Genomic DNA, 25,885 nt, shown 5'->3' on the forward strand with positions numbered 1-25,885 from the left:
TACCAGTGTACAGCCTCTGTCCTATCCAGCCCTGCAAGGTAGAATTCGGATCATGGTAGTTGGGGGGAGGAAGCATCCAGGATCTGGGGGAAAGCTGTGTTCTTCATCGGTACTACCTCACACCCTAATTAACCCATCTCCTCTCCTAAACGCCTCTATGAGGGGATCTCCATTGGCCGACACTTGGGCCTTGGGTCTCCACTCTGCACTTCCCCCTTCATTTAATATGGTATATATATACATATACATATACACATATATACACATACATACACACACTTATATCTTTTTTTTTTTTTGCATGATGCCTTATACCTGGTCCCTTGGCACCTCGTGATCGCACTGGCCGGTGTGCTTCTTCCATGTGGGCTTTTTTGCTTCTGAGCTAGATGGCCGCTTGTTCACCTTCAAGCCTTTAAGACCCCAGACACTATCTCTTTTGATAGCCGGGCACCATCAGCTTTCTTCACCACATTTGCTTATGCACCCATTTGTCTTCAGCGATCCTATCATGGAGGTGTGCAGTCAATGTATGATTTTTTGTTCTTTGATGCCTAGTAACTGATCCCTTTGGGACCACTCGATCACACAGGCTGGTGTGTTCTTCCATGTGGACTTTGTTGCTTCTGAGCTAGATGGCCGCTTGTTTATCTTCAAGCCTTTAAGACCCCAGTCACTATCTCTTTTGATAGCCGGGCACCATCAGCTTTCTTCACCACATTTACTTGTTCACCCACTTTGGCTCTAGCCGTTGTGTCGGGAGAGTGAGCATCATAGAGTTCCAATTTAATAAAAGAAGGTATTCATGCATTGAGGGAGTGTTTGAGTAGAGGCCCAAGGTCCTTCTGCCACCTTAATACTTGACCTATAAATATAGACACATAGATCTATTTCCCCATCCTTCTATATATATTTGCATGTACATGTCTTTGTCTAGACCTCCATGAATGCCCTTTGACTCCTAGCTCTTTCCTCCATCTCCCTTGACTTTCCTCCTGCCCTACTACCATGCTTCATCGCCACCTGGGCTAGAGTATACCTCTTCTCTAAGCAACCTTACCCTTGATCATTTCCCACCATGCCTGCCACTCCCCCTTCTCTACCATTTGGGGTCCCATGTTTTTCCCTTGTCCTTGGGTTTGTTAACACCACTTCCTTACCCCCCCTACCCCCCCACCCCAAGTCCCCCCGGAACTGTCGGTCCCGTTGTTTTTCCTCCAGATAGTTCATCCAGCCTGTCCTATTCAGACAGACCTGTGGAGTCACTAACATGCACGAAAACAAGACAGAGGAAAACAAAGCAACAGTATACAACCAGACAACAAAACAACAAAAGCAAACCACTGACAAAGAACAGAACAAAACAGTTCACAAGAGAAAAGCTTGTAGTTAGTTCAGGGATCGTTTGCTGGCCCTTAGGAGCGTTTTCCAGTCCAGTCTGTTGGGGCACCACGCCCTGGCCCCAAAGTCCACTTTCAGCATTCCCTGGGGACCTTGCCACTCCATTCCCTTGCTGTTCCGCTGCACTCCCCCAGTGATTTGCCTTGGTGTGGTGGGATCAGGTCAGGTGCAATTCCCACACTGTGTCTCCGGTGCTGTCCCCTGTATCGCCCTTAGCCACTGAGGGGCATCATGTCTCATAGTAGGGCCAGCCATGTTGTTCTCTCTGTGGACTGGCTGCTCTACTCAGGAACATCATCATCACGGCCTGGTGGGCCAGGCTGTGCTCCACTCTCTGCTCCTGCCCCTTCATCTGCTCCCGTGGTGCACATCTCTTTCTGACATGAAACGGTAGCTTTCTCTGCTCTCCTCGGAAGGTGCCCCGCTGCTACAGAGCAGACCCACTTCCTGGAGGTAGTGCTGGGCTCCATGGGGCTGCCAAGGGCGGGCTTCTTTCATAATTAGATCACCAATTGAGGACTTGAACTACTAGCCTTTTGGCAACCAATGAGCACATTAACTGTTTGCAAAATCCAAGGATTCTACTTGGAAAGTTTAGAGACTCCCCTCCCCCCTCCTTTCCCTCCATAAAGCAATTCCAATCTATTAGTTGCACTTAATGGAGAACTAGAGTCCACAAAGCACTACACTATGACCAGATGCTTGCTTAGCAGCCATGTGAATAGCCTTCAAATATTACTAATTTTCTAAGTGCAAGTGAAGTCAGAGCTCACCAATACCGTTTTGGCCCCTCAATGATATTCTTTGAGGCCTTATGCTGTACTTTTCTCATAATATCCTGTGAGGTAAACACTAATTGCTTGTTTTTTAGATGAGGATAATGACACACAGACACGCCAAGGTCAAGTGGTGGATCCAATCTCAAGAAGCTGTGTTTCTAACCACTTAGCTATGCTGCCGCTCAAATTCCTAGCACCTTCTGAAACAATTATGCATGTTGTCATGGAACAGATTCTGGCTGCGCCAAGCATGCGTCAATTTTGCTGGGTCACGGTTCTCAGTGGCCTGGCAGTTAAGTAAACCCCCCGTGATGCAGCATCCGTGTGATCAGTCAGTCTGTCAGTTGTAAAGGACGGAGCGTGAGCTGCCACACCCCTCCCAACCCGATCCACAGAAAGGAAGTCTCTCTGGGGCTCCAGTACCTTCGATCTCACCAAAACTCCAAGGAGAAGAACGTGAGCAGCGATGGACCTACCACTAAAAACATGGGCAGGAGCAGAGCTTGTCTTTCGAGGCCAGGGCCCTGTGCTGGGGAGCCCCCTGGAAGGGCTGATGTCAAGACATGGAATCCCCAACGAATCCTGGGCCGACGGAGGCTGAACAAGCACAGAATCTTCCTCCTCCACTGTGCGCAGACAGTGAGAGTGCAGCCTTCCCTTGAAGCTGGCATTCTGAATCCAGAGCTCCAGTCTCATGGTTTGTGAGATTAAATTTGCTTGGAGAAGCTAATCATTTGTGGTATTTCTGTTACATCAGCACTAGGTAAGTGAGCTATAAAGTGCTCGAGAAATATATGTGGAGACTCCAATGTGCACAGTAATAGAATATATGTATGTATGCCTTGTACACATTTACATAGTTTCTTTCTCACTATATTACCTGCAATTACATGATTAGCTATTTCAGCCCAACTACAAATTAACAGCTCTTACCTCTTTGGATACAGGGGAATAAAAACGTCATCTTCTATGGCCTTCTTTATTCTTGAAGCAATGGAATTAAGTAAACCCTAAATTTGAAAAGCATAAGTGATAATCATACATGGAAATAGCCTTAACAAAACAGTCCTTTGAACAATTGTGTAAGTCTGTCCATGCTCATAAGGTCAGGCGCCAGGAAGTAAGGAGCCAAGCACCCTGGCGACAAGGGGTTCCATGCGGCGAGTCTCCCAGATGCAGGAGACAGTTGTAAACCAGAGAGGCCAATAGGAAATGAGCTTACTGCTCCTTACAGTGAGTGCCTGATTCACCCACATGCCTATTAAAAGTCAGCTTGTATTAGCCTCTATCTTTTCCTTATTGACTTAGGATGTCTTCCATACAGTCTAGCTATGTCTCCTCTGCTGGTTTGTCTGTGTTCTTGGATATCATCTTTGGCCAATTCATAGTATAATTTGTATACTGAAAATATTCGTATTTTAATCGTCATGCTATAGCCATCTTCTAGTAATATTATCTAGGCAGTTAGTTTATGACGACGTTTCCAATGCCATTGAATTGTTTTCCACTCACAGTATCCCCATATAGGGTTCCTGAAGCTGGTGGGTTTGAACCACTGACTGTATGGTCAGCCATTCGATGCATAACTGACAGCACCACCAGGGAATACAGATATTTAATGAGAAAATGTTAAATGAAAGAACAAACTTACATATCTATTCAGGCTCATAACTTCAAAGAAGAAAAAAACTAGAGGAAAACACCCTCCATTATCAGTTCTTATAATAGGATGAAAGAGTAATTAAATTTTCTTTCATCTAGTAATGAAGTATTTTTAATTCTAAAAATGAATTAAAATTAAAAATAAAAATAGTATACAATATAGAGCAAGTTATTTTTCAATAGTCAATCACAATGTTTGTAACACAAATTAACTTGCCATCTACCTTTTACTAACCAAATTACTCTTGAATGCAGAATCCAACCAAATACACTTTTCATAATAAGTGTATCTAACCTATGTAATATTTATCTTTTCATGAAATTATATTCTTCAATTGACTATGCATCAATATTCAATTAACATTAAAAACACCCTAAACATAAATTGGACATGTAGAAATGGTTCAACTGATGTGTTCAGTGCAGTTGGTTATGCATTGGGCTAACCCCAAGGCCAGTATTTGAACTCACCATCAGCTCCAAAGCAGAAAGAGAGAGACTTTCTGCAACTGTAAAGATTTACAGCCTCTTGCACTTAGTTCTACACCCAGGTGAAGAACAATTAGTTCTTATGACAGGGCCCTGCTTAATGCTCACCCTCATGAAGAGACCACGGAAGATATGGGTGCTATAAAAAAGTGTGGTGTGGTAAAGAAACTAGATGGCACCTGGCTATCACAAAGAAGAGCTTATGGGGCTCTTAAAGGCTTGTCTTTAAACAAGGAACCATCTAAGTGAGCCATAAACTAAGTTCATATGGAAGAAGCTCCCCAGCCCATGTGACATGTGAAATGTAAGGAGGACATGGTATCCGAGCTTAGATTGCGAACCTCTGGTTTGCAGGCGGGTGTGGATGACAGTGGACGCCCCAAATCCATTTGTATGTGTCCACACGCACACACATACTTCTGTAAACATAGTGTAAAGTGGCACTAATAAGGCCCACCACCAGTTTTCAGGCTGCTCGGCATATGCATATATGGACAGGTCTTGGCGTGCTCAGGGGAGAATGAGAATGAGTATCTGTCGTAGCAGAAACAGCTCTGTCTTTGTGTACCTGACCTGAGAAGGTTTTGTTGTAGGAAGTCTGAAAGCTACCCATCTATCTAAATACCGTGGTTGCACCAAAAGGTTGAAATGTAGGAAACATTTTGACAACGGTTCAGGACTGGACAGTGTTCTGCTGTACCCTGGGGTCACTATGGTTTCTAACAGGAATCACACCTATACACCTACATGAAGCTTAGATTCATCTTCATCTCTCCATTAACATGCGCGGTAACTATGCCTTAGTGGCTCCGTGATTATGCCTCAGGCTGCAATCCAGCGGTCCCACACCACCAGGCACTCCCTGTGGAGCAGGCGGGCGTTTGAGTCCTGGAAGCTCCCGGGAGCAGCTCTACCCCTTGTGCTACAGAGTTACTCAGCGTCGGCACTGCCTCAGTGGCGGTGTTTATCTTTTTCTGAGCAGAGGCCACTTTGAGCCCCTTTTTGATATTAGAGATTTCCTTGGTCCTAGCTTATCCTGCAGAATTATAGAGTATATTACTCCACGTAACAATCCTTCAGATATGAAGACTGAGGTCATATTTTCCCTATACCTTCTATTTCTTACATCATCTTTGTAAGCACTCTCCACTTAATGTGCTTATACCCAGAATGACGTGTAACAATTTCAGGGCGGTTTAATCTATGGGTAGAAAGCAAAACACTTTGACTTGAAATAGCATACACGTCTGGATTCTAGCAAGTCTATCTGGTTGCTCAAGCAACTGCTTGTTTACTTAGACTGGTGTACTCCTGGTCATAACCCTTAGCTTTACTGCTTGAAAATTGGACCTCTCCATTTTTTATGTGGCTGAATTTTTTTAATATAAAGGATATACTGTAACTTCTTTTCCATTTCTTCCCATGAGTGAATCCATTATTTTTGTCTTCTGCAATTCTTTTGTATTCTCTTATCCATATATCTAATGATAGAAATGTTTGCATTGGCAAATTAAATCGATATTTTACAGCCTCATTCCATTCAATGAACTTTGACCAAGGTAAAGCTGAAAAGATCGGATACTAAAAAGACTTCCCTTAGGTAACCTCATTCCTATTCCTCAGTGTGCTTTAGATACAATCAACTAGTGTATGTTTCTACTTGTGTATCTGCTAAGCTTATCTGTTCACATATGATCTAAAAGAACATGATAAGACAGTTAAAAACACATTTTTTTTCTGCCACTGAGTCAATTCTAACTCACCGTGGCCCTACACTGCCGACCTTACAGAAGCAGCCTCACCCTTCTCCGAGCAGTGGCCGGGGGTTCCGATCGCTGACCTTGCCACACGTAACCCACCACCCGACCAGGTCCTCGTTTTATCCATCCTTGGTTTCTATCTTGGAAAGCAAGGGGGGCACTACTTGAAGATGTGCTTTGACAAACAAACACTGTCTTTTGTGTTTAGGAGCTCTGCCATTGATAGATGATAGTAGTTACTGCTTTCTTTCTCTAAATATTTCTAACCTGCCATTGTACTTTAGACTCTTTAGAACATCATCCAGAATCAAAACCAGGCAGTAGCTTACAGAATGCACTAGCTTCTCATGTTTGAAACCAGAACTGTGGTAACTCCATTCTTCTGTAACCTCCTCTCCTCATCCTTTTCAGTTGCTTACACATCACTGGTAAAAACACACTGATCTGACTGAAACACAGGCTGTTACACAAAGATCATGTGGCACAGTGGTTGTCAACTGAGGATGGTACTGTCCAAAGTGGCATTTTGTGCATGTCTGCAGATATGATGGACTGTCAAGACAGGGCATTTGCTACTGGCATCTAGAGTGTAGATGCCAGGATACTGGCTAAGCATCCTAGAAGGCAGTGGTTCTCAACCTTCCTAATGACCTGACCCTTTAATACAGTTCCTCATGTTGCAGTGATCCCCCAACCATAAAATTATTTTTGTTGCTACTTCATAACTGTAATTTTGCTACTGTTATGAATTGGGTGACCCCTTTGAAAGTGTTGCTTGACCCCCAATGCAGTTGTCACGCCCAGTTTGAGAACCGCAGCTATAAAGCATAGAAAAATCTGTCCTTGCCCCTCCCCACAACAAAGATTTATCTGGTTTTGAAGTCTATATTGCCAAGGCTGAAAAACCCTGATGTAGTTTGGCCTTGTACTACTGCTAAAGAACCAATCATTCATACTGGGAGGGCTTTAAGAGTAAAAAATTTCATTACAAAAATCTTATGAGCGAATCTGTAATACTGATCAAAATTGTCAGTGATTACAAAATGCCTAGTCTCACACTAATACCCAAGTGACCTTTTACCAGTGACTTGTCCTTTTGGGCCTCAGCTTCATTTTACAATGATTAACATACATTCCCACATTTTACAATGTTGTGAGGAAAAAGTAAAGAAAAAGAACTTTATAAAGAGAAAAGTATAATTTTTGTTTAGGGTTTAAAAAAAATCATTTTATCAGAGGTTCATACAACTCTTATCATCCATCCATCCATCCATCCATCCATCCATCCATGCATCCATCCATCCATGCATCCATCCATCGTGTCAAGCACATTTGTACATTTGTTACCATCATCATTCTCAAAGCATTTTCTTTCTACTTGAGCCCTTGGTATCAGATCCTCATTTTTTCCTTTCCCCCCCCCACCCCCCCTCCCTCATGAACCCTTGATAATTTATTTTTTCTCATTTAGATTTTAATTACATAATCCTAAAGAGAGAATAGAGCTATCTGTTTGCTTCCTCATAGTTCTTAATACTGATTTTATACACACAATAAATATATTCCTTCTGTGAATGTAAACACTATCTCCACACATATCTTTTCTTTAGCTTAAATACCTGTAACTCCTTCAATGACTTTTATACATGTGCTTTTTATCCTGCTGGAGACAATGAGTTGGAAATATTCTTCTCCATAGATAGCCATATGCCCAAATTCTACCCTTCAAGTCTCAGCTCAAATGTCATCTCTAATGCCAATTTCTCTTAAGTTTCTTAACGCCCAACCTCAAAGTTCAACTATGAACATATCATCTTCTCAATAACAGAATGATTAAAAAATAGTGCATCACAATGAAACTAAGATTGAGTAGTCTCTCAGCCAGGCCTCTGTACACAGCTCATTATGCTAATAAACTAATTTCCACCATCAGCATAATATGAAAGTCTACCCTACTAAACTTTGAATTCTTAAGGAGATGAGTGCTCTTAATATTGGTAGAATATAAATAGCTAGTTAATATCATGAATGTTAGCCTACTTTTGAAGTCAGTTTTAGAACAGGGCCCCAATACCACTGGAGTGTTGCCAAGAGTGGAGGAAATGAGTTTTGTTTTATTCTGCTGGGCTGAATTTGCACGAATGTAGTCATGTTTGTTCACCTCTGCAGGGCCAGGGTACATTCAAAAACCTGTAAGATGGTTGGCTGGGTTGTGGACTATGAAAACATGCCTGAAACTGTTCATCAGAGAGAAATTAGCCAGTAAGAATCAAAGTAGTAATTTGGGTCTTATTACCTAGCCAGTCCTAGTTTCTATCAGACCTCAGTCTGTCGGCAAATTGCTGTCTGTTAAGTACCTCTTCTGAACTTCCTATGAAGGATCTGTACTACAGAGAAGTGACCACCACACCAAGGAAATCATAACCCTAAGAGCTGCTGCCCATTCGCCTTTACTTACTTTACTTTCACAAGCTGAGTGCTCCTCCAGAATCATTCTGCAGTGGGTTATTAAATTTGTTGTCTGTGAGGTTGACAAGGGATCCCAAATGAATTCCACAAATTCTGAAACACATATTTCAGTGATGCACAATTGGTTCGCTAGATTGTGTCTGCCTGTCACATGCTCTGGCACCACCTCCCATCCCCCTGGATAACTTCATCCGCCCTCAGATTCATTTCATCATGTTAGTGACTACAGGAACTCAGAAACATTCAGTTCAGGCCCGCAGGCCCTGCACTCTTACCCTGCGCATCATCTTTCCACCTTCTCCCGCAGAAAGACTCCATTCCAGCCTTCTGGAAACCAATGGTCAATGACTATCCTGACCCTGCTCTCCCTTAGAGCAATGTTCCCTTTGCTGCCTTCTCCAGAGAGAATTCTTTGCTATTCTGCATCCTTCATAGATAGCTAGGAGGTACAGAACACCCTTACTACTTTTTTCTTCACAAAACAACTGAGTTTATGATCCCGCGTCCATACTACCCTAACCTTGCTGAAGTAGTCTTCATCCAGAGGCTGCTTCCTTTCATTTCCTGAGGACTGTCAGCTCGGTCCCCTGCCACCCTCTCCGAAACAATTCCTAAAATAATGGGCATTTCCAAATCCATGCACGTGACTGTTGCAGTACTCTGGCTTCTCGATCCTTCATCGCCTACCTCTTTCTGAATAACCTCAAGTCTCACCCTTCCTCACTCTGTCGCAAGATGGCGCTCTACAGCACGTCAGCACCAACTGAAACCCTCTGCAGTCAACATTTCACACCGTCTAAGTGACGACAACTTCTCTCCCAATCTTTCCAGCCCATTCCTTTGAGGATGTCTCAATCCTTCAGAGAACCAGCCACTGATCCAGCCACTTTTTATAAACCTCTCTTAAACTTATACTCAGTCATGACAACTAACATTTTCTTATACCCACAATTTCCTTGCCTGTCTTGGGCTCTGCTGAGTTTGCTGACTAACCCACAAGCTCAGTTAAATCCATCTTTTCACAAGTTTGTTTCTGCAATCATGCAGCTACAGCACAGCTGGAGGAAACCAGACTTTTAAATTCATCACGATGAAGGCCCTCATGAGGCCGTCCTGCTGCCTGGCACTCACACTGTTTCCCTGGCCATTCACTTTCCTCTCGCCTACGAGCTTATTTCAGACCTTTTTCTTCCCCCTTGCTCTCACTCCGTTGATGGATTGATGCTCCTAGATGAGTATTTCATACATTCTCCTTTTTCCTCACTCTCAACTGATCATGTTACTTCTTAGTTTGATGAGAACATAGATGCACAAACAGAAGAGCTCTCACTTATCTCCTGTTCCTTCGGCTATAGCACGCATGCTCCTGGCGAAGGTCACCCTTTACCTGGGCATGGGATTCTAACCACACAGGTTTACTGGAAGAAAATGCTGCCCGAGCAGCTCTGCGCACTCACTCTGGCATGTGGTCACTTCAACTGCCTACAAACCAGCTACTGTCTCTCTTACGTGTAAAATAGATTCCACTCTTCTTCCTACTCTCCCCTCCTCCCACTGATCCTGCCCCATTTCTTTCCTTCCTCTGACAGGAACACTCCTAAGATAAATAAATAAAAAAAAGATCCACAATAAAATCTGCCTAAAAATAATCTGTCTAAACTAACACTCTCTAACTTCTCTTTTACTCCTTGAACTCCCTTCAATTAAGCCTCATCATCCACTATTCTATCCAAACTCTCTCATCAAATCTCAGATGACCTTCATGTTGGAAAAACCACGGGTCAAGGCTAGTCCTGCAACAGATGACCAGGACCTTTCCTCCTAAAAACACTTTCTTCCCTTGACTTCGAGGAGACCACACTTCTCCGGCTTCCTGTCCGCCTCTCTGGTTTTCATCGTTGGCTGCTTGCCCACTCTCAGACCTTTGAATGCTGGAGAATCCCACCTCAGACCACGTACTTTCTCTTTCCTATCTACACCCACTTCCTTAAAGGTCAGTCTTGTGGCTTTACATACCATCGATAATGCAAAGAATATCTAATTGTCTTTAGCCTGGACCTCCCCTTTTAGACTTATATACTTAAGCCTACTTGACATACATCACTTGGATGAAAGGGATCTCAAATTTCACACATTCCAAACTGAGCTGCAGAGACATCTCCCTGTCTTAAATCTGTTCCTTTCAAAACCGTCCATTTCAGCAAATGGCAAATGTGTCCTAGTTGATTGGACAAAAGATCAGTGTCACTCTTGAGTCTTCTCATTCTCTTGAACCAGAATAACCATCAGTACATTTTGTTAGCGAGACCCTCACTAGTTTAAAACTACCTTCATGTGTGACATTATTTACAGAGTGCAAGTGTGCTTAGTGCTACCTTCAAAGCAAACAGAGAGCTCAAAATAGGTTCTGGTGTGGTGTGCTACACATTGACCTGATAACCACAAGGTTTGTGGTTTGAACCCACCAGCCACTACATGGGAGAATGAGGCTGTCTGTCTCCATAAGGATTTAAAGTCTTGAAACAGGTTTCAAAGGGGCAGTTAGTTCTCTGGCCTACAGGGTTGCTATGAGTCAGAATCAACTCAGTGGCAGGAAGTTCTTTTTTGTATGTTTGCTGTGTGTTTATAAAAGTATGATAAATTTATGATGATCATTACCAACTACCTACTCATTTGTGGGAGTATACAACTGCTCAGTGAAGTATTTGGATTTTTAGAAATCTAAATCACTTTAGGAAGCACTGCTTTCTGCATTATTATTAGTCGCATGAGTTAAAAGTGGCAACTTTCTAATATGCCCCACATGCCAAAAACTGCACTAAAAACTACACCAGGGAAAGCTCTGATGTTTAATCAGGCAGGTAAACTATAAACCTGGATGATACAGCTTTTAAAACAAAGCTTTGAAGCTCTTGCTAGTAGAAATCCATTCTTGGCGACACGGTGAAATGGACCTGCATCATATATTCTTCAGGTGAACCAAGTCTTCAGACTTCAATGCTAGCTAAGTGCTCTCTTTGTCCACAACAGATTTAAGAGAAATGTTAAGTTTTAAAAAAAAGGGGGGGGGGGTATAAAAAGTAGAAAGGAGACACATACAATATGGATAGTTGAGGCTAATATCAAATGACCGAGGTACCACAAAGCAGTGCTATCATCACAAATGCTGAAGTCTCAGAAGATTGGCAGCACGTAGCTATCCACACAGGTGTTCATTAGCTCGCACTAATTATGACAGCTGCTGATTTCTACTCCATACAACAATTCCAGGTGTTAAAAACTTCTGGAAAAAAACAACCCCAAACCCCCAAACAATTCTGATAGCAAGAGAAGCTAGTGATCTTCTGCTCTATCAACTATCACTTTACACTTATAAAGCTTATAAAGAAGTACCTGCAAGTCGGGGGATCAGTGTTTTGTTGATGACAGCAGTCAGGATTTGTGTATCAGAACTAGCTTCCTTCTCGGAATCCTGCGTACTGCTACGCACAAATGCTTCTATCGACGTGAACCATGGCATCTGGTTCCAACCCACGGATTCCAGCTTACAGAGAAAACGATAAAAGTTACAGTGGATTCTTAAGCACCAATTCTAAAATAGCTAGCTTTTCCAAGAACTAGGGCTTTCCTGAGCCACAGGGGAGAAAAGGTCCCTCCCTTCACACTGCGGTCTGCAGCACAAGACGGGATGATGTCTACACAAAAGAAGAAGCTACATTTGACGCATTAATTCATATACTACCTGCTCAGCAGGTGACCACGGTGTAACAGTGCCACCCAGCAAGCACTCCGTTAGGAGCAAAATAAACATTTACTAAATAGCACTAGAAACATCCATGGAAATTATTCATAAAAACTCACTTGTTTTGAGCAATCTCTTATGGCTCCCTTAATTTTCAGAAGCACAAACATGTAAATTACACGATTCAGTTTACTAGACAGCTATCCAATTATTAGTTGTCTACTGAATGAATAGACCATTGCTAGGCATAAAAGAATGCTCAATTTTGGTCAAATGCTTAATACGTAGGCTGAGCCCGACGGACTACCTAGCACTATCCGAGGAGACATTGTGGTTCTTGTACTCTGAAGACCATGTGGCCCCGACCCTAACAAGATGCCAACAGGCCTGCATGACTACAGCAGAGAAAGAGAAATGGACATTTCTCCCACTTGCTAAATCTTGGTCCTCAGCTTTCCTCTCTTCCTAGAACTTCAGTTTCTCATTTGTTTGGTTACTAAGTGTAGCTATGCAAATGTTCCAATGTTATTTAATTATCTATGAAGTGAAACTGCCACTAACCCTTTTCTCTCTCTGGAGAGACCCCATTTTTATTAGTTGTCATTCTTGCAGAATTGAAGCCCTGAGGGCATCTTCGGATTTGGAGGGATCATGTGATCCTTTCCATTCTACTTATTGTAATCACTCTTCCATCCATCACTCTCCCCTATGTGTGGGATTAATCACCTTGAACTTGACTCTAGCAAGTGCTCAAGGATATACCTCCATTTCTCTTCGAGTTGGATTACTGCTCTCTCACTGCCATCAAGGTAATTCCAACTCATAGTGACCCTCCAGGCCAGGGCAGAATGGTCACTGAGCCACAGCTCTTCATCAGAATGGAAAACCTAGCCTCTCTCTGTGGAGTCGCTGTGGTTTCCAAATTGCTGACCTTGTGAAGATCAGCCCAACATGTAAGGAACTACCAAGCCACCTGGGCTCCCTATACCTAACTTTCATCATGCCACTATCACTGAACTCCTATTTCTCTCTCTCTCTTCCTGCTTCAGTCCTCCACACTCTTTTTAAAGCCCACCTTAAGATCCTGCTCTAGATAGCTGTTCCGGTGAACTCTTCCCAGCACACTATGTCCAACTTCAGAGCCCTTGGAGCAAGGCTCTTTAAGTCTAATTTCCCTGCACAGAATATCAAATTCTTAAGGTACAATTAGTAGCTTAAGCTTTTTCTTGGAAGACCCAAAATTAACAAAGCTGAAGCTTAACAACAACAAAAGTATTTGCTGTACTAAGGCCTATTGCCACTAAGCTTTAAAAATCATGCAAGGACCAAGAAAACATGTCCACATTGCTAACCTCTTGCTTCGAAGCACGAATTATCAGCAGCAACGCCACGGGCAAGGTAATGTATAGCGCACCCGATAGCGTGAGAATTTAAGAAACCAAGAAGATTATTTTTTTTTCACAGACAGGGGCTTTAAAAAGTTCCTGGGAAAAACCATTTCTAATTCAATTTTTCCACCAACTTTTTGAAGTCTCCTCATACGTTAAGCATGATTACCTTAAGAGGATTCCAGTCAATTAGCTGAGTCCGTATTAGGGGATTTAGCAGCTTCGGTATGCACAAACTAATAAAAGCTTCATAATAGGAATCAGGAAACTTTTCTCGCCATTGCTGAAATTTCAACAAAATTTTCTGAATGTTACAAAAATCTTCATGTACATCTTCAAAAATCTTCGCGTGATTTTGTAAAATATCATCTGTAAAATAATTTCTTTATATTATGCCGCTGCTTGAGGACAAACTGAAAATGTCCTTTGCTATTAAGACATAAATTTGTTTTTAATTTAGAGATCACTTCAATAACTGTAACATCAACACTGCTATCCCATACCACTTAGCATGCCCTCATATAGATCAAAGTGTTACCAATACATAACCTCATTTCAGCACAACTATGTGTTACTACCCTACTTATTTACAAAATAAACCAACACACACACAGAGACACACAATAATTAAAAAAATTACATGTAGGCCCCACTTAGTGAGCTCACGTATTTAAACGACTACCACCTAAAATATGGCCCTTATTCAAATCCAAGTCTACTTAACTTCTAAGCCAATATTCTTTCAGCTACCCACATCTTATAATCACATAATGCACAAATAGTCTCACTAAATTCAGGTGTTTGAATTAAAAATAGCGCTACAGAGAGTGTGTGGCGCTAAAATGAAACTAAAATGTTAAAATTTCCAACAAGGGATAAGAACAACTAAGGGAAACCCATAAAGGAAATGGCATGCTTTCCTTTTTCTCTAACAATTTCCAACCAAGGAAAAAACTGTAACAAAGTACTTACCACATTTTATATCCCTTTTATCAGACACAATAAACACTTGGCAACCCACCTTGGCTCTTCTGGAAGTCCGCCTCTTCTGCCGCCGGCAGTTCATCATCACTGGAGGTTCCTTCCTCGTGATTACAGTTGCCAGAAAGCATCCTTGCCTGTCTTCTTCGGGCTCTATATTTTGTAATAAACCAAACATGAATGGAAAGTAAACAGCTCTTGCTAAAAATAAATATTTTCAAACAGTAACAATGCCCAGGACTGTCATCATCAAATTCAGGTCGTTTTCTGTTAGCATTTTGGAAGTCTTAGCAGTGCTAACCTGAATCCGTGCCTCTCTCTTTTCAGTTATGATAAGACATTCTTACCTAGGACGTTCCCATGGGCTGCCGAGAATTTGAAGATGGCAGCCTACGACTGGCTTCCATGAGCAATTCCTAGACGGATAAACCTCAGTTTACTGACTCCTTTCAACTGACCCAGATTTAACAGTGTGTCTTTAAATTTAGGGGTTGAGTACAATCTATTTAAAGTTTGGTTTTACATTGTTCTCATACATTAATTTTAGGTTACAGTCAAATCTATCACAGGCATCAGTAGTGAGGAGACCTTGCTCAGTGACGCTCTAACTCTTCAGAGTTACCTTCGGGAGTCCATTTCTTCTAAAATCTGTTGTGTCTTTTCATCTAAAGCCAAACTTCCATTGGTTGATGTCTCAGCCTGACCTGTTAAAGAATAAACCTAATTTCAAATGGCAAATTCTCTAAAACAGTACAGCAAAATATGTGAAACAAGTCGTTTCTTGTCTGTATATATGCATATATAAACATAAACACACAAATAGTGTGCTTAAGCATTCTAAGTCATTATGCCATTATGCTTAAGCATCGTAAGTCATTATCACATGCCACGTGGCAATGAGATCCCGGGCAGTGTTGGCCGGCTTTAGTTTGCTTGTTAAAAGAAACGGTCCCATGGATGCAGAATAGAGGTCGGCATTTGAAAACAGTAACAAAATGCCACCACAAAACTTACTTCCTTAAAATTTTTTTTCAGCAGCTTTTACCAATTTTTCTGTCCCTGTAGTCAAGTGCTGAAAATATTTGTATTACAATATTCCATTCATACTACTTATTTTAACCAAAAAGAGATAATGCAAAACAATGAAACCACCCCACTGCCATCAAGTTGGTTCACTGACGCACAGCAACCGATAGAACCAAACCAGAACTGCCCCAGAGGGTTTCCCGAGCTCCAGGCTACAGAAGCAGAAGCAGAGGGCCACCACCTGCTCCTGTGCAGTGCGGCTCTTTGGGGAAGCAGCCCAGAGTCTGACCCCTGGGCTCCTTCTCACTGGGCATGCAAAATGCCATGTGGTCGAGAGATGAAGACTTTGCCTTTATATGTTACTTGAGTAGGTCTCATCTCTTTCACGATCCCCTAGCAATCCCTCAACCAAAAGAAGGTATCTCTGACAAATACAATATCAGTGTAATGCAAAAAGAGAAGCATTCACCTCTTACTAGAAATAGTATTATCTCGGCTGAAAACCATGATTTTTTCCTTTAACATTCCTATCATATTCGTGGAAAGGCCCTGAACTCTTTAGAGTGAGGCTTCTGACACAGACTAGAGACTTTTGTGAACTATCTTAAAATAACCATTAAATGGTCCATAAAAAATATTTTGCCTTTAATACTAAATAATTATGTTATAATTTTTTATGTTTAGTCTTAGACTAAGTTTGAGACATTTTAAAGCCTTAGTTCTACATGTTTTAAAGTTTTTGGAAGGGCGAGTAAAAGGGAACTATGTGAAAGAATTGATAACTTAAAGTACAATAAATAAATTGACTACATAAAACACTCACGTGATAACTGCTGTAAACACGTGGATTCCTGTTTTAAGTCATCTTGCCTGCGCTTCGTCAAGGTCATGGCTTGTTTTAAAACAAGTGCATGCATGGATGATTCAATTTCTTGAATGTTGATAATCTGAAATACATAAAAATAAGTAACATTTTGCAGGGTATGAAAAATGAATTATGTAAAGTACAAAAAAGGGTAGCACAAGACCAGGCCATGTTTTATTCTATTGTACATGGAAACAAGTTCATGAACCTAACAAGATCATGTACACACAAAAAAACTCGTACAATACTTTCAAGAGCATCACGTCTTAATTATAAAATATGGTGGGCAACATATCTAGGCACCAATATTTTAATATTAATATTAAGAAAATCAACTCCTATTACTGCTGCTGGGTCAATTCCCTCTCATGGGGGCCCCTTGGGACACAGGGCTGCTCCAGTTTCCATGGCGGGTGGTTTAAAAAGTTTGACTTTGGGTTAGCAGCTTAGCCTTTAAGATCCACTGTGCCATTAGGCTTTTTGGAATAATGATAAATGTCTATAAATGCAAACTGAAAGGCGATGAGAGAGGGGAAGGTTCCTTCTTTGGAAATAGGATTGTAGGAGGAAATGATGGGTATAAAAAAGTTAAAATGAAATAGACATCTACTCAGAGTTAAGTATGGTAGCTGTGGAGCAGAAATGAACGTGTAAAACAAGAACAGAAACTACAAAGGGAAAGATGGAAAAATCTGGCAATACAAAATGATCACAAACAAAATCAAGATAAAACAAACCAGGAAGTTTATCCATTTTTTTTCACAAGTCATGTGTCCACAAAAATAGTGCGTGCCTGCACTTCCAATATGTGTGCATAGCACACACAATATACACAGCAAACTAACACGTGAGGGGGTTACACAATTTTCATAAGACTGTATAATGCATGTTATTTGGGGAAAGCAAGCTATCAAATTGGATAAAGTAATAATTAAAAAAAATATGAACACCACAAATTTGCATGTCAACCTTGTACAGGGGTCATGCTAACCTTTTCTGTATCATTCCAATTTTAGTGTGTATGCTGTTAAAGTGTACACTAAAGTAGTAAAATACTTAAGGTATAAAAAATGTTTACCAACTGAGTTAAAAAAGAAAAATCCCCACAAAGACTCAAAAAGGAAACAATGCAAAAGTGACAAATAACTGACAAGAAAAACAGTAGGTAGTTAATACAGGATTAAATGGGGCATATCTGTTTAGAGGACAATTTAGCAATATGTTTTATAAGCCTTTAACCTGTGACTTAATAATTCATTACATACACAAATCAAATTTTACACAAAAATTCTATAGCAAATATGTATCTTACTATTTATGATACCAACATAACTGCAAAAACTAAAATGTCTATTATTTTAGGACTAGTTAAATGTCAAAAAAGTGTGGGGGAAAAAAGCACTAGGAAAAAATAATTGGAACTGGAAACACAGGGAATCCAGGGCGGATGATCCCTTCAGGACCAGGGGTGTGAGTGGCGATACTGGGAGGGTAGAGAGAGAGTGGGTTGGAAAGAGGGAACCGATTACACGGATCTACATGTGACCTCCTCCCTGGGGGACGGACAACAGAAAAGTGGGTGAAGGGAGACGTCGGACAGGGCAAGATATGACAAAACAATAATTTATAAATTATCAAGGGTTCATGAGGGAGGGGAGAGTGGGGAGGGACGAGAAAAAAATGAGGACCCGATGCCATGGGCTTAGGTGGAGAGCAAATGTTTTGAGAAGGATGAGGGCAATGAATGTACAAATGTGCTTTCCACAATTGATGTATGTATGGATTGTGATAAGAGTTGCATGTGCCCCTAATAAAATGATTAAAAAATACCTTTATTTATTTTAAAACCTACATGGTCAAGAAATAAAAAATATAAACAATAAAAAAGAATATAATATAAATATTTAGGGTCACATACCTTTTCATTAAGACAATCAATTACATTTTCCACATAAATCTTCATACTCTTATAGAATTTATAATTTGAAGCTTGACTTGAGGAATTCTCTAAGTTCTCGATTGTACTCTTTGAGTTCTTAATATCTTGTATGTATTTTTCATATTCTCTCAGGTGGGAACGGTGAGTATCTTGTAATAATGTTAACCTAAACAAAATAAAAATAAATACTGATATATTATTTTTAAGCTTTAATTTCTACATAATAAACAGCGATCTGGGTTTCATGTAGCAAACTTGAATAGTAAACAAGAGTATGGCCTAGGAAGAGGTCTCAAAGGGTAAAAGGAGTAGAGAGCACTGGTATTTATGGACTGGAGTGAATTGGAATTCAAACTCAAAACCAAATACATTTTAGCTACAGTATAAAAAAGGAATAGGGCTAACTTAATTTGTAAAAAAGACATTGAAGAAAAGAATTTTCAACCTATTTTAAGTCGTAAACAAAATGAAACAGATAGACATGAAATGTTCTATGTGAAGCAGGAGAATCAAGCTTGTTCCCTTTATCAAACTGTTAAAGGACTAGGTAACCTTTCACCACCATATACGTTCTCTCATCAGCTTAAAGACACACATTAAATCCTGAGCAGCACAAGGGCAGTGAGTTTGATTTTGGTATTTATTATTAATAAATCACTTTATTGGAGGCTCTTATAACAATCCATATATCAACTGTATCAAACACATATGTACATATGTTGCCATCAATTTCAAAGCCTTTTTTTTCTGCTTGAGCCCTTGGTATTAGGTCCTCTTTCATCGCTTCCTTCCCTGTCTTCTCACCCTCATGGACCCCTGATAAATTATAAATTATTTTCATATCTTAAAATACCTGCTGTTTCCTTTTGCCTATGTTTCTGTTGTTCATCCCACTGGGGGTGTACGTGGCTGGGGGGGTTTAATATGTCAATCATCATATAGATTCCCCATTTAGCACCATTCTCCCCCCACTCTGGTAGCGCTACTCCCATTACTGTTCCTGAGGGGTTTATCTGTCCTGGATTCTGTGTTGAGAGCTCTTATCTGTGCCAGTGTGCATGCTCCAGTCTCGCTGGATTTTAAGGTAGACCTGGGGTCATAATAGTGGGGGGAGGAAGCATTAAAGAACTAGAGGAATGCTGTGCTGCACTCTGGCTGTCATGTTCTTCCCTTGTAACCCTTCTATCAGGGAATGTCCAAGTGTCTAAAGATGGGTTTTGCGTCTCCACTCCAACACCCATCATTTGCATCAATTTGTTTTGTTCTGTTTTAGGTTTCCCGATGCCTTATACCTGATCCTGTGAACACCTGTGATCACACAGGCTGGTGTGCTTCTTCCATGTGGGCTTTGTTGCTTCCCTGCTAGATGGTCACTTGTTTAACTTCAAGCCTTTAAGACCCCAGATGCTGTATCTTTTAATAGCCTTGCACCATCAGCTTTCTTCACATTTGCTTATGCACCCATTTAGACTTCAGAAATCTTGTCAGGCAGGTCACAAAATGCCAGGTTATTAGAACAAATTGTTCTTGAGTTGAGGGAGGGCTTGAGTAGAGACCCAATGCCTGGCTGCTACCTTGATAATATATAGATGTATGTATATAGACCTAAATCCCTTTCATTATATATTAATGTATTTACATATGTACATGCCTATATTTATACCTCTATAAATGTCTTTTGCCTCCTAGTTCTTTCCTCTATTTCTTTCTACTTTTCTCCTGTGTCACTACCATGATCGACTTTCATTCGACTCTCAGTACTTTCTCTAGGCTACATTGCACTTAATCAAACCCCATCAGACATTTTACACCTTCCTTACCATCAATTTTAGATCTCTAATTGTTCCCTTGTCCCTTGGCTTGTTGGTTCCCCCACCCCATCCCCTTTCTTCCACCTCCTCCTTTCCCATGTCCCACTGTTTTGTTCTCGGGATTGGTTATGCTGCCTAACCTATATGGATAGACATGGTTCTGGTATTTAAGGGACAAGTATCAATAACAGCCAGAAGCTCAGTAGGAAAAGCATGGGCATTCTGCTTCTGTTAGAGGTTCGGAAAGCACATGCCGTAGTTCTGTTGTCACATGGGACCACTGTGAGTCCAGAGACTTGATGACATTTAACAACAAATGAATTTTTAAAAGTTGTGCTTCGGAAAGGCAATTTGTGTCAAGAGCCATAAGAACATGCTTATCCATTACCAAGTAATTTACAGAAATTACTTAACAAGCTGTCAGACATACAAGGGCACTTCAAAGAGTACCATATATACTCGAGTATAAGCTGAGTTTTTCAGCACCTTTTCAATGCAGTTTTTGTGGTAAAATTAGGTGCCTCGGCTGACACTCAGGTCAGCTTATACTCAAGTATATATGGTATATGAAAACATAGACTTAAAAGATCATGGGATTTTCCCAAGCTTTGTGAAGCCCCCTTATTTAGAATCAAACGGTCACCATCTGTAGCTTTAGGTATAACTGACCAATTTCAAAATCAGAATGTCCGTCAGAGAAGTACTCAAATTATGGTCTATCAACTACATAGGGGAACATGGTATTTTTAAAAAGGTTAAAGGCTGGGGAAAAAAAGAGGACCTGATGCAAAGGGCTTAAGTGGAGAACAAATGCTTTGAAAATGATGAGGGCAAAGAATGTACAGATGTGCTTTATACAATTGATGTATACATGGATTTGATAAGAGTTGTATGAGCCCCTAATAAAATGGTTTTTTTTTCTAAAAAAGGTTAAAGGCTATTTAATCATGCAGAAGAATGCTTATGATCATATCGGTAACAGCAACAAAATTTTTTGTTTACAGATTTTAATTACTGTATATACTCGTGTATAAGCTGAGTTCTGCAGCACATTTTTTTTCTTTGTCTTTTTCTTTCTTTATTTTTTCGACAAACCCTTGTGTCGAGGGCCGACTTTCAATGGATCGCAGCGAGGGAGCTGCTCTGTTACATACGAAACCCCGACCCAGAAGCAGGTCGTCTACAAATGGTTTAGCACCAGGCTCCCCACGAACGTGCGGTGCGTGAAGGGCGAGGGGGCGGCCGCCTTTCCGGCCGCGCTCCGTTTCCAGGGACGAGGGGCACTCCGCACCGGGCCCAGGTCCCAACACGCAGCAGGGCGGCGGGGCGCTGGCTATCTGAGTCCAACCGAGGCTCCGCGGCGCTGCCGTATCGTTCCTTCTGGGCGGGATTCTGACTTAGAGGTGTTCAGTCATAATCCCACAGATGGTAGCTTCGCCCCACTGGCTCCTCTGCAGCACATTTTTAATGCAGTTTTTGTGGCAAAATTAGGTGCCTTGGCTGATACTCGGGTCAGCTATGTTCAGTTATATACGGTAGGTAATGAAGACAAATAAATGTGTAAATATGATAACATGTCAATATAGGAAAAGCTATTTGCACTCACAATACCACATAATATTTAAAATTAATCCTTAAAAATGGAGTTCTAATTTATTTTACTACTAAGTGTCTGGAACAAACATGCATTTGAAAGTGAAGGTTACTTACCTAGTATTTAATTGCCTCTTGATCATTTCCAAAGTTACTGGTGGAAATGAAACAGAAGTATCAAACTTCTTCACGCTTTGAGAGTCTCTTCTGGGTGATAGGTCTACTATATTTCTTCCCTAAAAATAATAGGAGAACCTTCATTTTTCAAACCCTTTCATCTCCGTTACAGTGTGTTAATAGCAGAAAAGGAGATTGAGTACTTTTAGGTTCTTAGCAGTGTAAAAGCTCCACACCCAACACAACTTTTCACAAAAACAAAATGCTTTTAAAATCCTCAGTTTTAAGTTTAGAACTTTAAGTGCACACACGAAGCAAATAATAAAATCTTATCTTTTCACAAGTATTTAGTTTCAAGGTTTTGAGCCAATCTTGTTTGCAATCCAATGTTCTCAAGAACACCCTCTCTTAGAGGCTCATTCAGCTTTTGAAGAATCAGTGGTCCTTGGCGAATACTACCTTGGGTGGTAATACTCTTGTCTGGCTAAACCAGGCCTCCTCAAACTGCGGCCTGCGGGCCACATGCGACCCGCCAAGGATATTTATCCAGCCCGCCGGGTGTCCTTGCCCCGTTTGGTTTTTTACTTCAAAATAAAATATGTGCAGTGGGCACAGGAATTTGGTCATAGTTTTCTTTAACTATGGTCCGGCCTCCAATGGGTCTGAGGGACAGTGAACTGGCCCCTGTTTAAACAGTTGGAGGAGCCTTGGGCTAAACAAACACCTATTTCCCACAAGGTGAACACGACTTTTTCAGGATAGAAGCAGCTGTACATCCATCCATCCGTACCAATGAAACCTACGTGAAATTCTACTGGAGGGATAAAGCTTTTACATTTGTGGAAGTCATCGGTACTTGTGTTCTCTGCAAGAGAAACACAGTCCTAATATGTCCAATATATAACAAGTTGTTTGGCTGAGGAGCCCCATTGATTTATAGTATTATTCTTGGCTAGTTAGAAATCCTAAGTAATAGATCAAAAACACATTATAAAAAACACCTTTAAACAAAAGGAAGAGAATGAGAGAAGGAAAAAAAAGATAATATTCATTAATTTTATTAACAAAGGAGAAAAATCTGATTAGCAATATCTAAAAGGTTCATCGAGTAGAATAATCCACCGACTCTAATGAATGTTATGAAGGTCTGAGAAATTAATTCATTTTAAGTATGTGAAAACAGGAATATATCCAGGGAAGGTATCTGAATTAAAATGATACGCACACCGTGGCCTGTGGTTCACAAGCCATGTGCCACGGCGTCCCCGTGAACACAAAGGGCACTGTGAGATAGTTTACATTCTTTTTAGGGAAAACAATACTCAGCGTCTGGTGGACTACTAGCACTATTTAATCCAATGTTACAATGTGAATTGTACGGCATTCCTTTCAATGAACTCTCTCATTTCTGATGCAAGACTCTTGGCAAATCAACACACAGCAAAGGAAGCAGCCGCACTGTGTGATTCTGTGTGCTACGTGAACTGCACACTAGGTTGGAAGGGCGTACTTTCACTCTCTCCTTGGACCTGATTATTTAGTGGCATGGTGCTAAGTGTTGGGCATTAACCACAAGGCCAGCAGTTCTGAGCCACCAGCCACTCCTTGGGAGAACGATGAAGCCCTCTACTCCTCTAAGGAGTTACAGTCTCAGGAATCCAGAGGGGCTGTTCTACCCTGTCCTACAGGGTCACTGTGAGTCAGCATCAAGTAATGGCAATGTGTTTTGATGTTGTTTTGTTTAACTATTTAATAAACATAACTGCCTGGCAAGTCTTCTGGCCTAGGAGTACCGTGATAAAAATAGCAAGCTACTATGGGTCCATGAACGAGAAAGTTTGAGACTCTCGGATGTGAACAATTTGCTATACAAACCACAGGACACTAATAAATATAAGAAAACTACTACCTCTATGATTTTAACTGCTTTCCTCATTTGTTGCTGTTCCCAAACATCCTGATTTTCATCTTCCTGGCTGTCTTCACTTATATCTTCATCTCTGGTGGCTACCAAAGCGAATCAAGACAAAAACCACACGTATAAACATTCAGTAGTCTTTCGTCCCACTAGCAGCAGGTAACATTTGGGGGTTCCGCAGTAATTGTACGCATTAACCTATTTACCCTTAGCAAGAGTCCTGGTTAAATGCACTATTAGTGCCCTCATGTATGAGTGAGAAATCAGAAGCTGAGGGGCTCAATAACTTGTCTCGGGTGGTGCGAAACATGGGACTTGAATTCTGCCATACGACTCCGGCTCCTACTCTTATCACCAAACGCGCCATTCAACCAGCACGGTCTGGGATATGGAAAACAAGTACGAGTGCAATGGTTGGCTTTGCTGACCAAAGAACTTCCCAACCCTATGTGCGAATCCAAACACTGATAACTGAGTTAATATTTTCTGGATTATAAGGAATCAAAATTCTCTCTGGAAAAAATATTCTTTAGACGTATCAAACACTTTAGTAAAATGCATATTATATTAATGCCTATAAAAGAGAATTATGTAAACAGACTTAAAAGACTGACAGAAGAAATATTTTTTAGTGAAGTAGGGAACTTTTAACACAACCCCTAAACACCTTTTAACACAAGCACCTACAGCTGCTTCTATGTTAGCAGAACTGTTATAAGGTGATAATGATGGGTTTTGTATTTTCATAAATATGGCATATGATGCTGGTTTTGCTTTTTAAATGTGTCAAACAGTCAAGCAATGCTACACATACTTATAGGTACAACTTTTAGAGGCCATAACTCCCATCAACCAAATTAAATAAAAAATCAAAATCAACATAACTTTAAATAGGACATTAATCTATGCTTCTCAGGGAATTTTATCACAATATCACACTCCAATGAAAATGCCTTCATCTCTACGTACTGATAAATAGCTACGTACCTATTTCCTCAGCCATTCTTTGTTGAAGTGTCTGAGGCTTTCGGGTGAACGGTATTCTTTCTTCATGGTCATCGGGTTCACTCTCAGGATCTCCGTCACTGTTGGTCTCCGTGCCTGAGAGGGTGGAAGTCTGTTTTACATCCAAAGATATGTAGTCACCTTGGGCCCTGGCCAGCTCTCGTTTTCTGCGGGCTGCCTGAATGAACGCTGCGTCTCGTATTCTAACTGAATGAAACAGAGAGGCCGCTGAAAACAACATACCAGTTAAAAGAAGTATTTCTCACATTTACACAAAATCAAAAGGCACCATGTTTTTTTAAACTATTTTGACACACACCTGTAATTTGATAAATGGCACAAAATTTCCATCAGTAAAGGAAGAAATGGAAATAATTTGACAGCAATTAAATAGATAAATGAATCAAATCTGAAAGAACCAGAAAATGTATTACAACAGTTCAATTTATCTCTCAGTCTTAGAGCCATCAGGGATTGTTACTGACTTTTTTGTTGAAGGTTAGCCATGTTTCATCCCAGAAGCTCTCAAATGGCTAGGGTAAGGAAGTGGAGATGGCTAAGCCTGGAGCCTCTAACTTCCCGTCCATGGACTGCACCCCCTGTGGGCATTCACCAATCCAGGGAGTGACAGTCTCTCAGCAGAGCACAAGCATGAGGGCCTCCGCCATCATGTGGTGGAGTCCACAAGAAGGTGAGTTTACATGTTTCCGGTTTTAGCTATTAGGTTATCTCTCTCTGAATTCTAAGGGGTGACAAACTTTCAGCCTATCTTTTTATTTTATTTGCAGTTACTTTTCCGTTGACATACATAATTTTGATACTTGAATAGAAAATATTAACAAGTTACCCTGTACTTCACTAGTTTATGCCACTGAAAATGAGAACCCCTGGCACAGAAAATATTGATATTATGAAATACATTATTTTAAAAAATCCTAAA

At 40.9% G+C, this 25,885-nt stretch overlaps 1 protein-coding gene and 1 non-coding gene across 5 annotated transcripts in view; both read right to left on the reverse strand.

Annotated features, from left to right (window-relative positions):
- Positions 1-25,885, reverse strand: part of GCFC2 (GC-rich sequence DNA-binding factor 2) — a 44,656-nt gene that overhangs the window by 12,603 nt on the left and 6,168 nt on the right. The window contains exons 3-14 of one of the 4 annotated variants that reach the window (XM_075563062.1): positions 24,928-25,041; positions 23,932-24,029; positions 22,023-22,141; positions 18,481-18,667; positions 16,521-16,644; positions 15,294-15,375; positions 15,019-15,087; positions 14,712-14,824; positions 13,860-14,059; positions 11,954-12,104; positions 8,550-8,653; positions 3,114-3,190 (exon numbers count right to left, since the gene is read on the reverse strand). In XM_075563062.1, the coding sequence (XP_075419177.1) occupies positions 3,114-3,190; positions 8,550-8,653; positions 11,954-12,104; positions 13,860-14,059; positions 14,712-14,824; positions 15,019-15,087; positions 15,294-15,375; positions 16,521-16,644; positions 18,481-18,667; positions 22,023-22,141; positions 23,932-24,029; positions 24,928-25,041 (1,438 nt within the window). The other 3 variants (XM_075563060.1, XM_075563063.1, XM_075563061.1) reach the window with 3 other exon arrangements.
- On the reverse strand, positions 17,496-17,598 carry LOC142461934 (U6 spliceosomal RNA). Its single transcript, XR_012787099.1, has one exon. It is a non-coding gene; the product is annotated as a U6 spliceosomal RNA (small nuclear RNA).

Source organism: Tenrec ecaudatus, chromosome 11 (genome assembly GCF_050624435.1).
Source record: "Tenrec ecaudatus isolate mTenEca1 chromosome 11, mTenEca1.hap1, whole genome shotgun sequence".
Taxonomy (NCBI): Eukaryota; Metazoa; Chordata; class Mammalia; order Afrosoricida; family Tenrecidae; genus Tenrec; species Tenrec ecaudatus.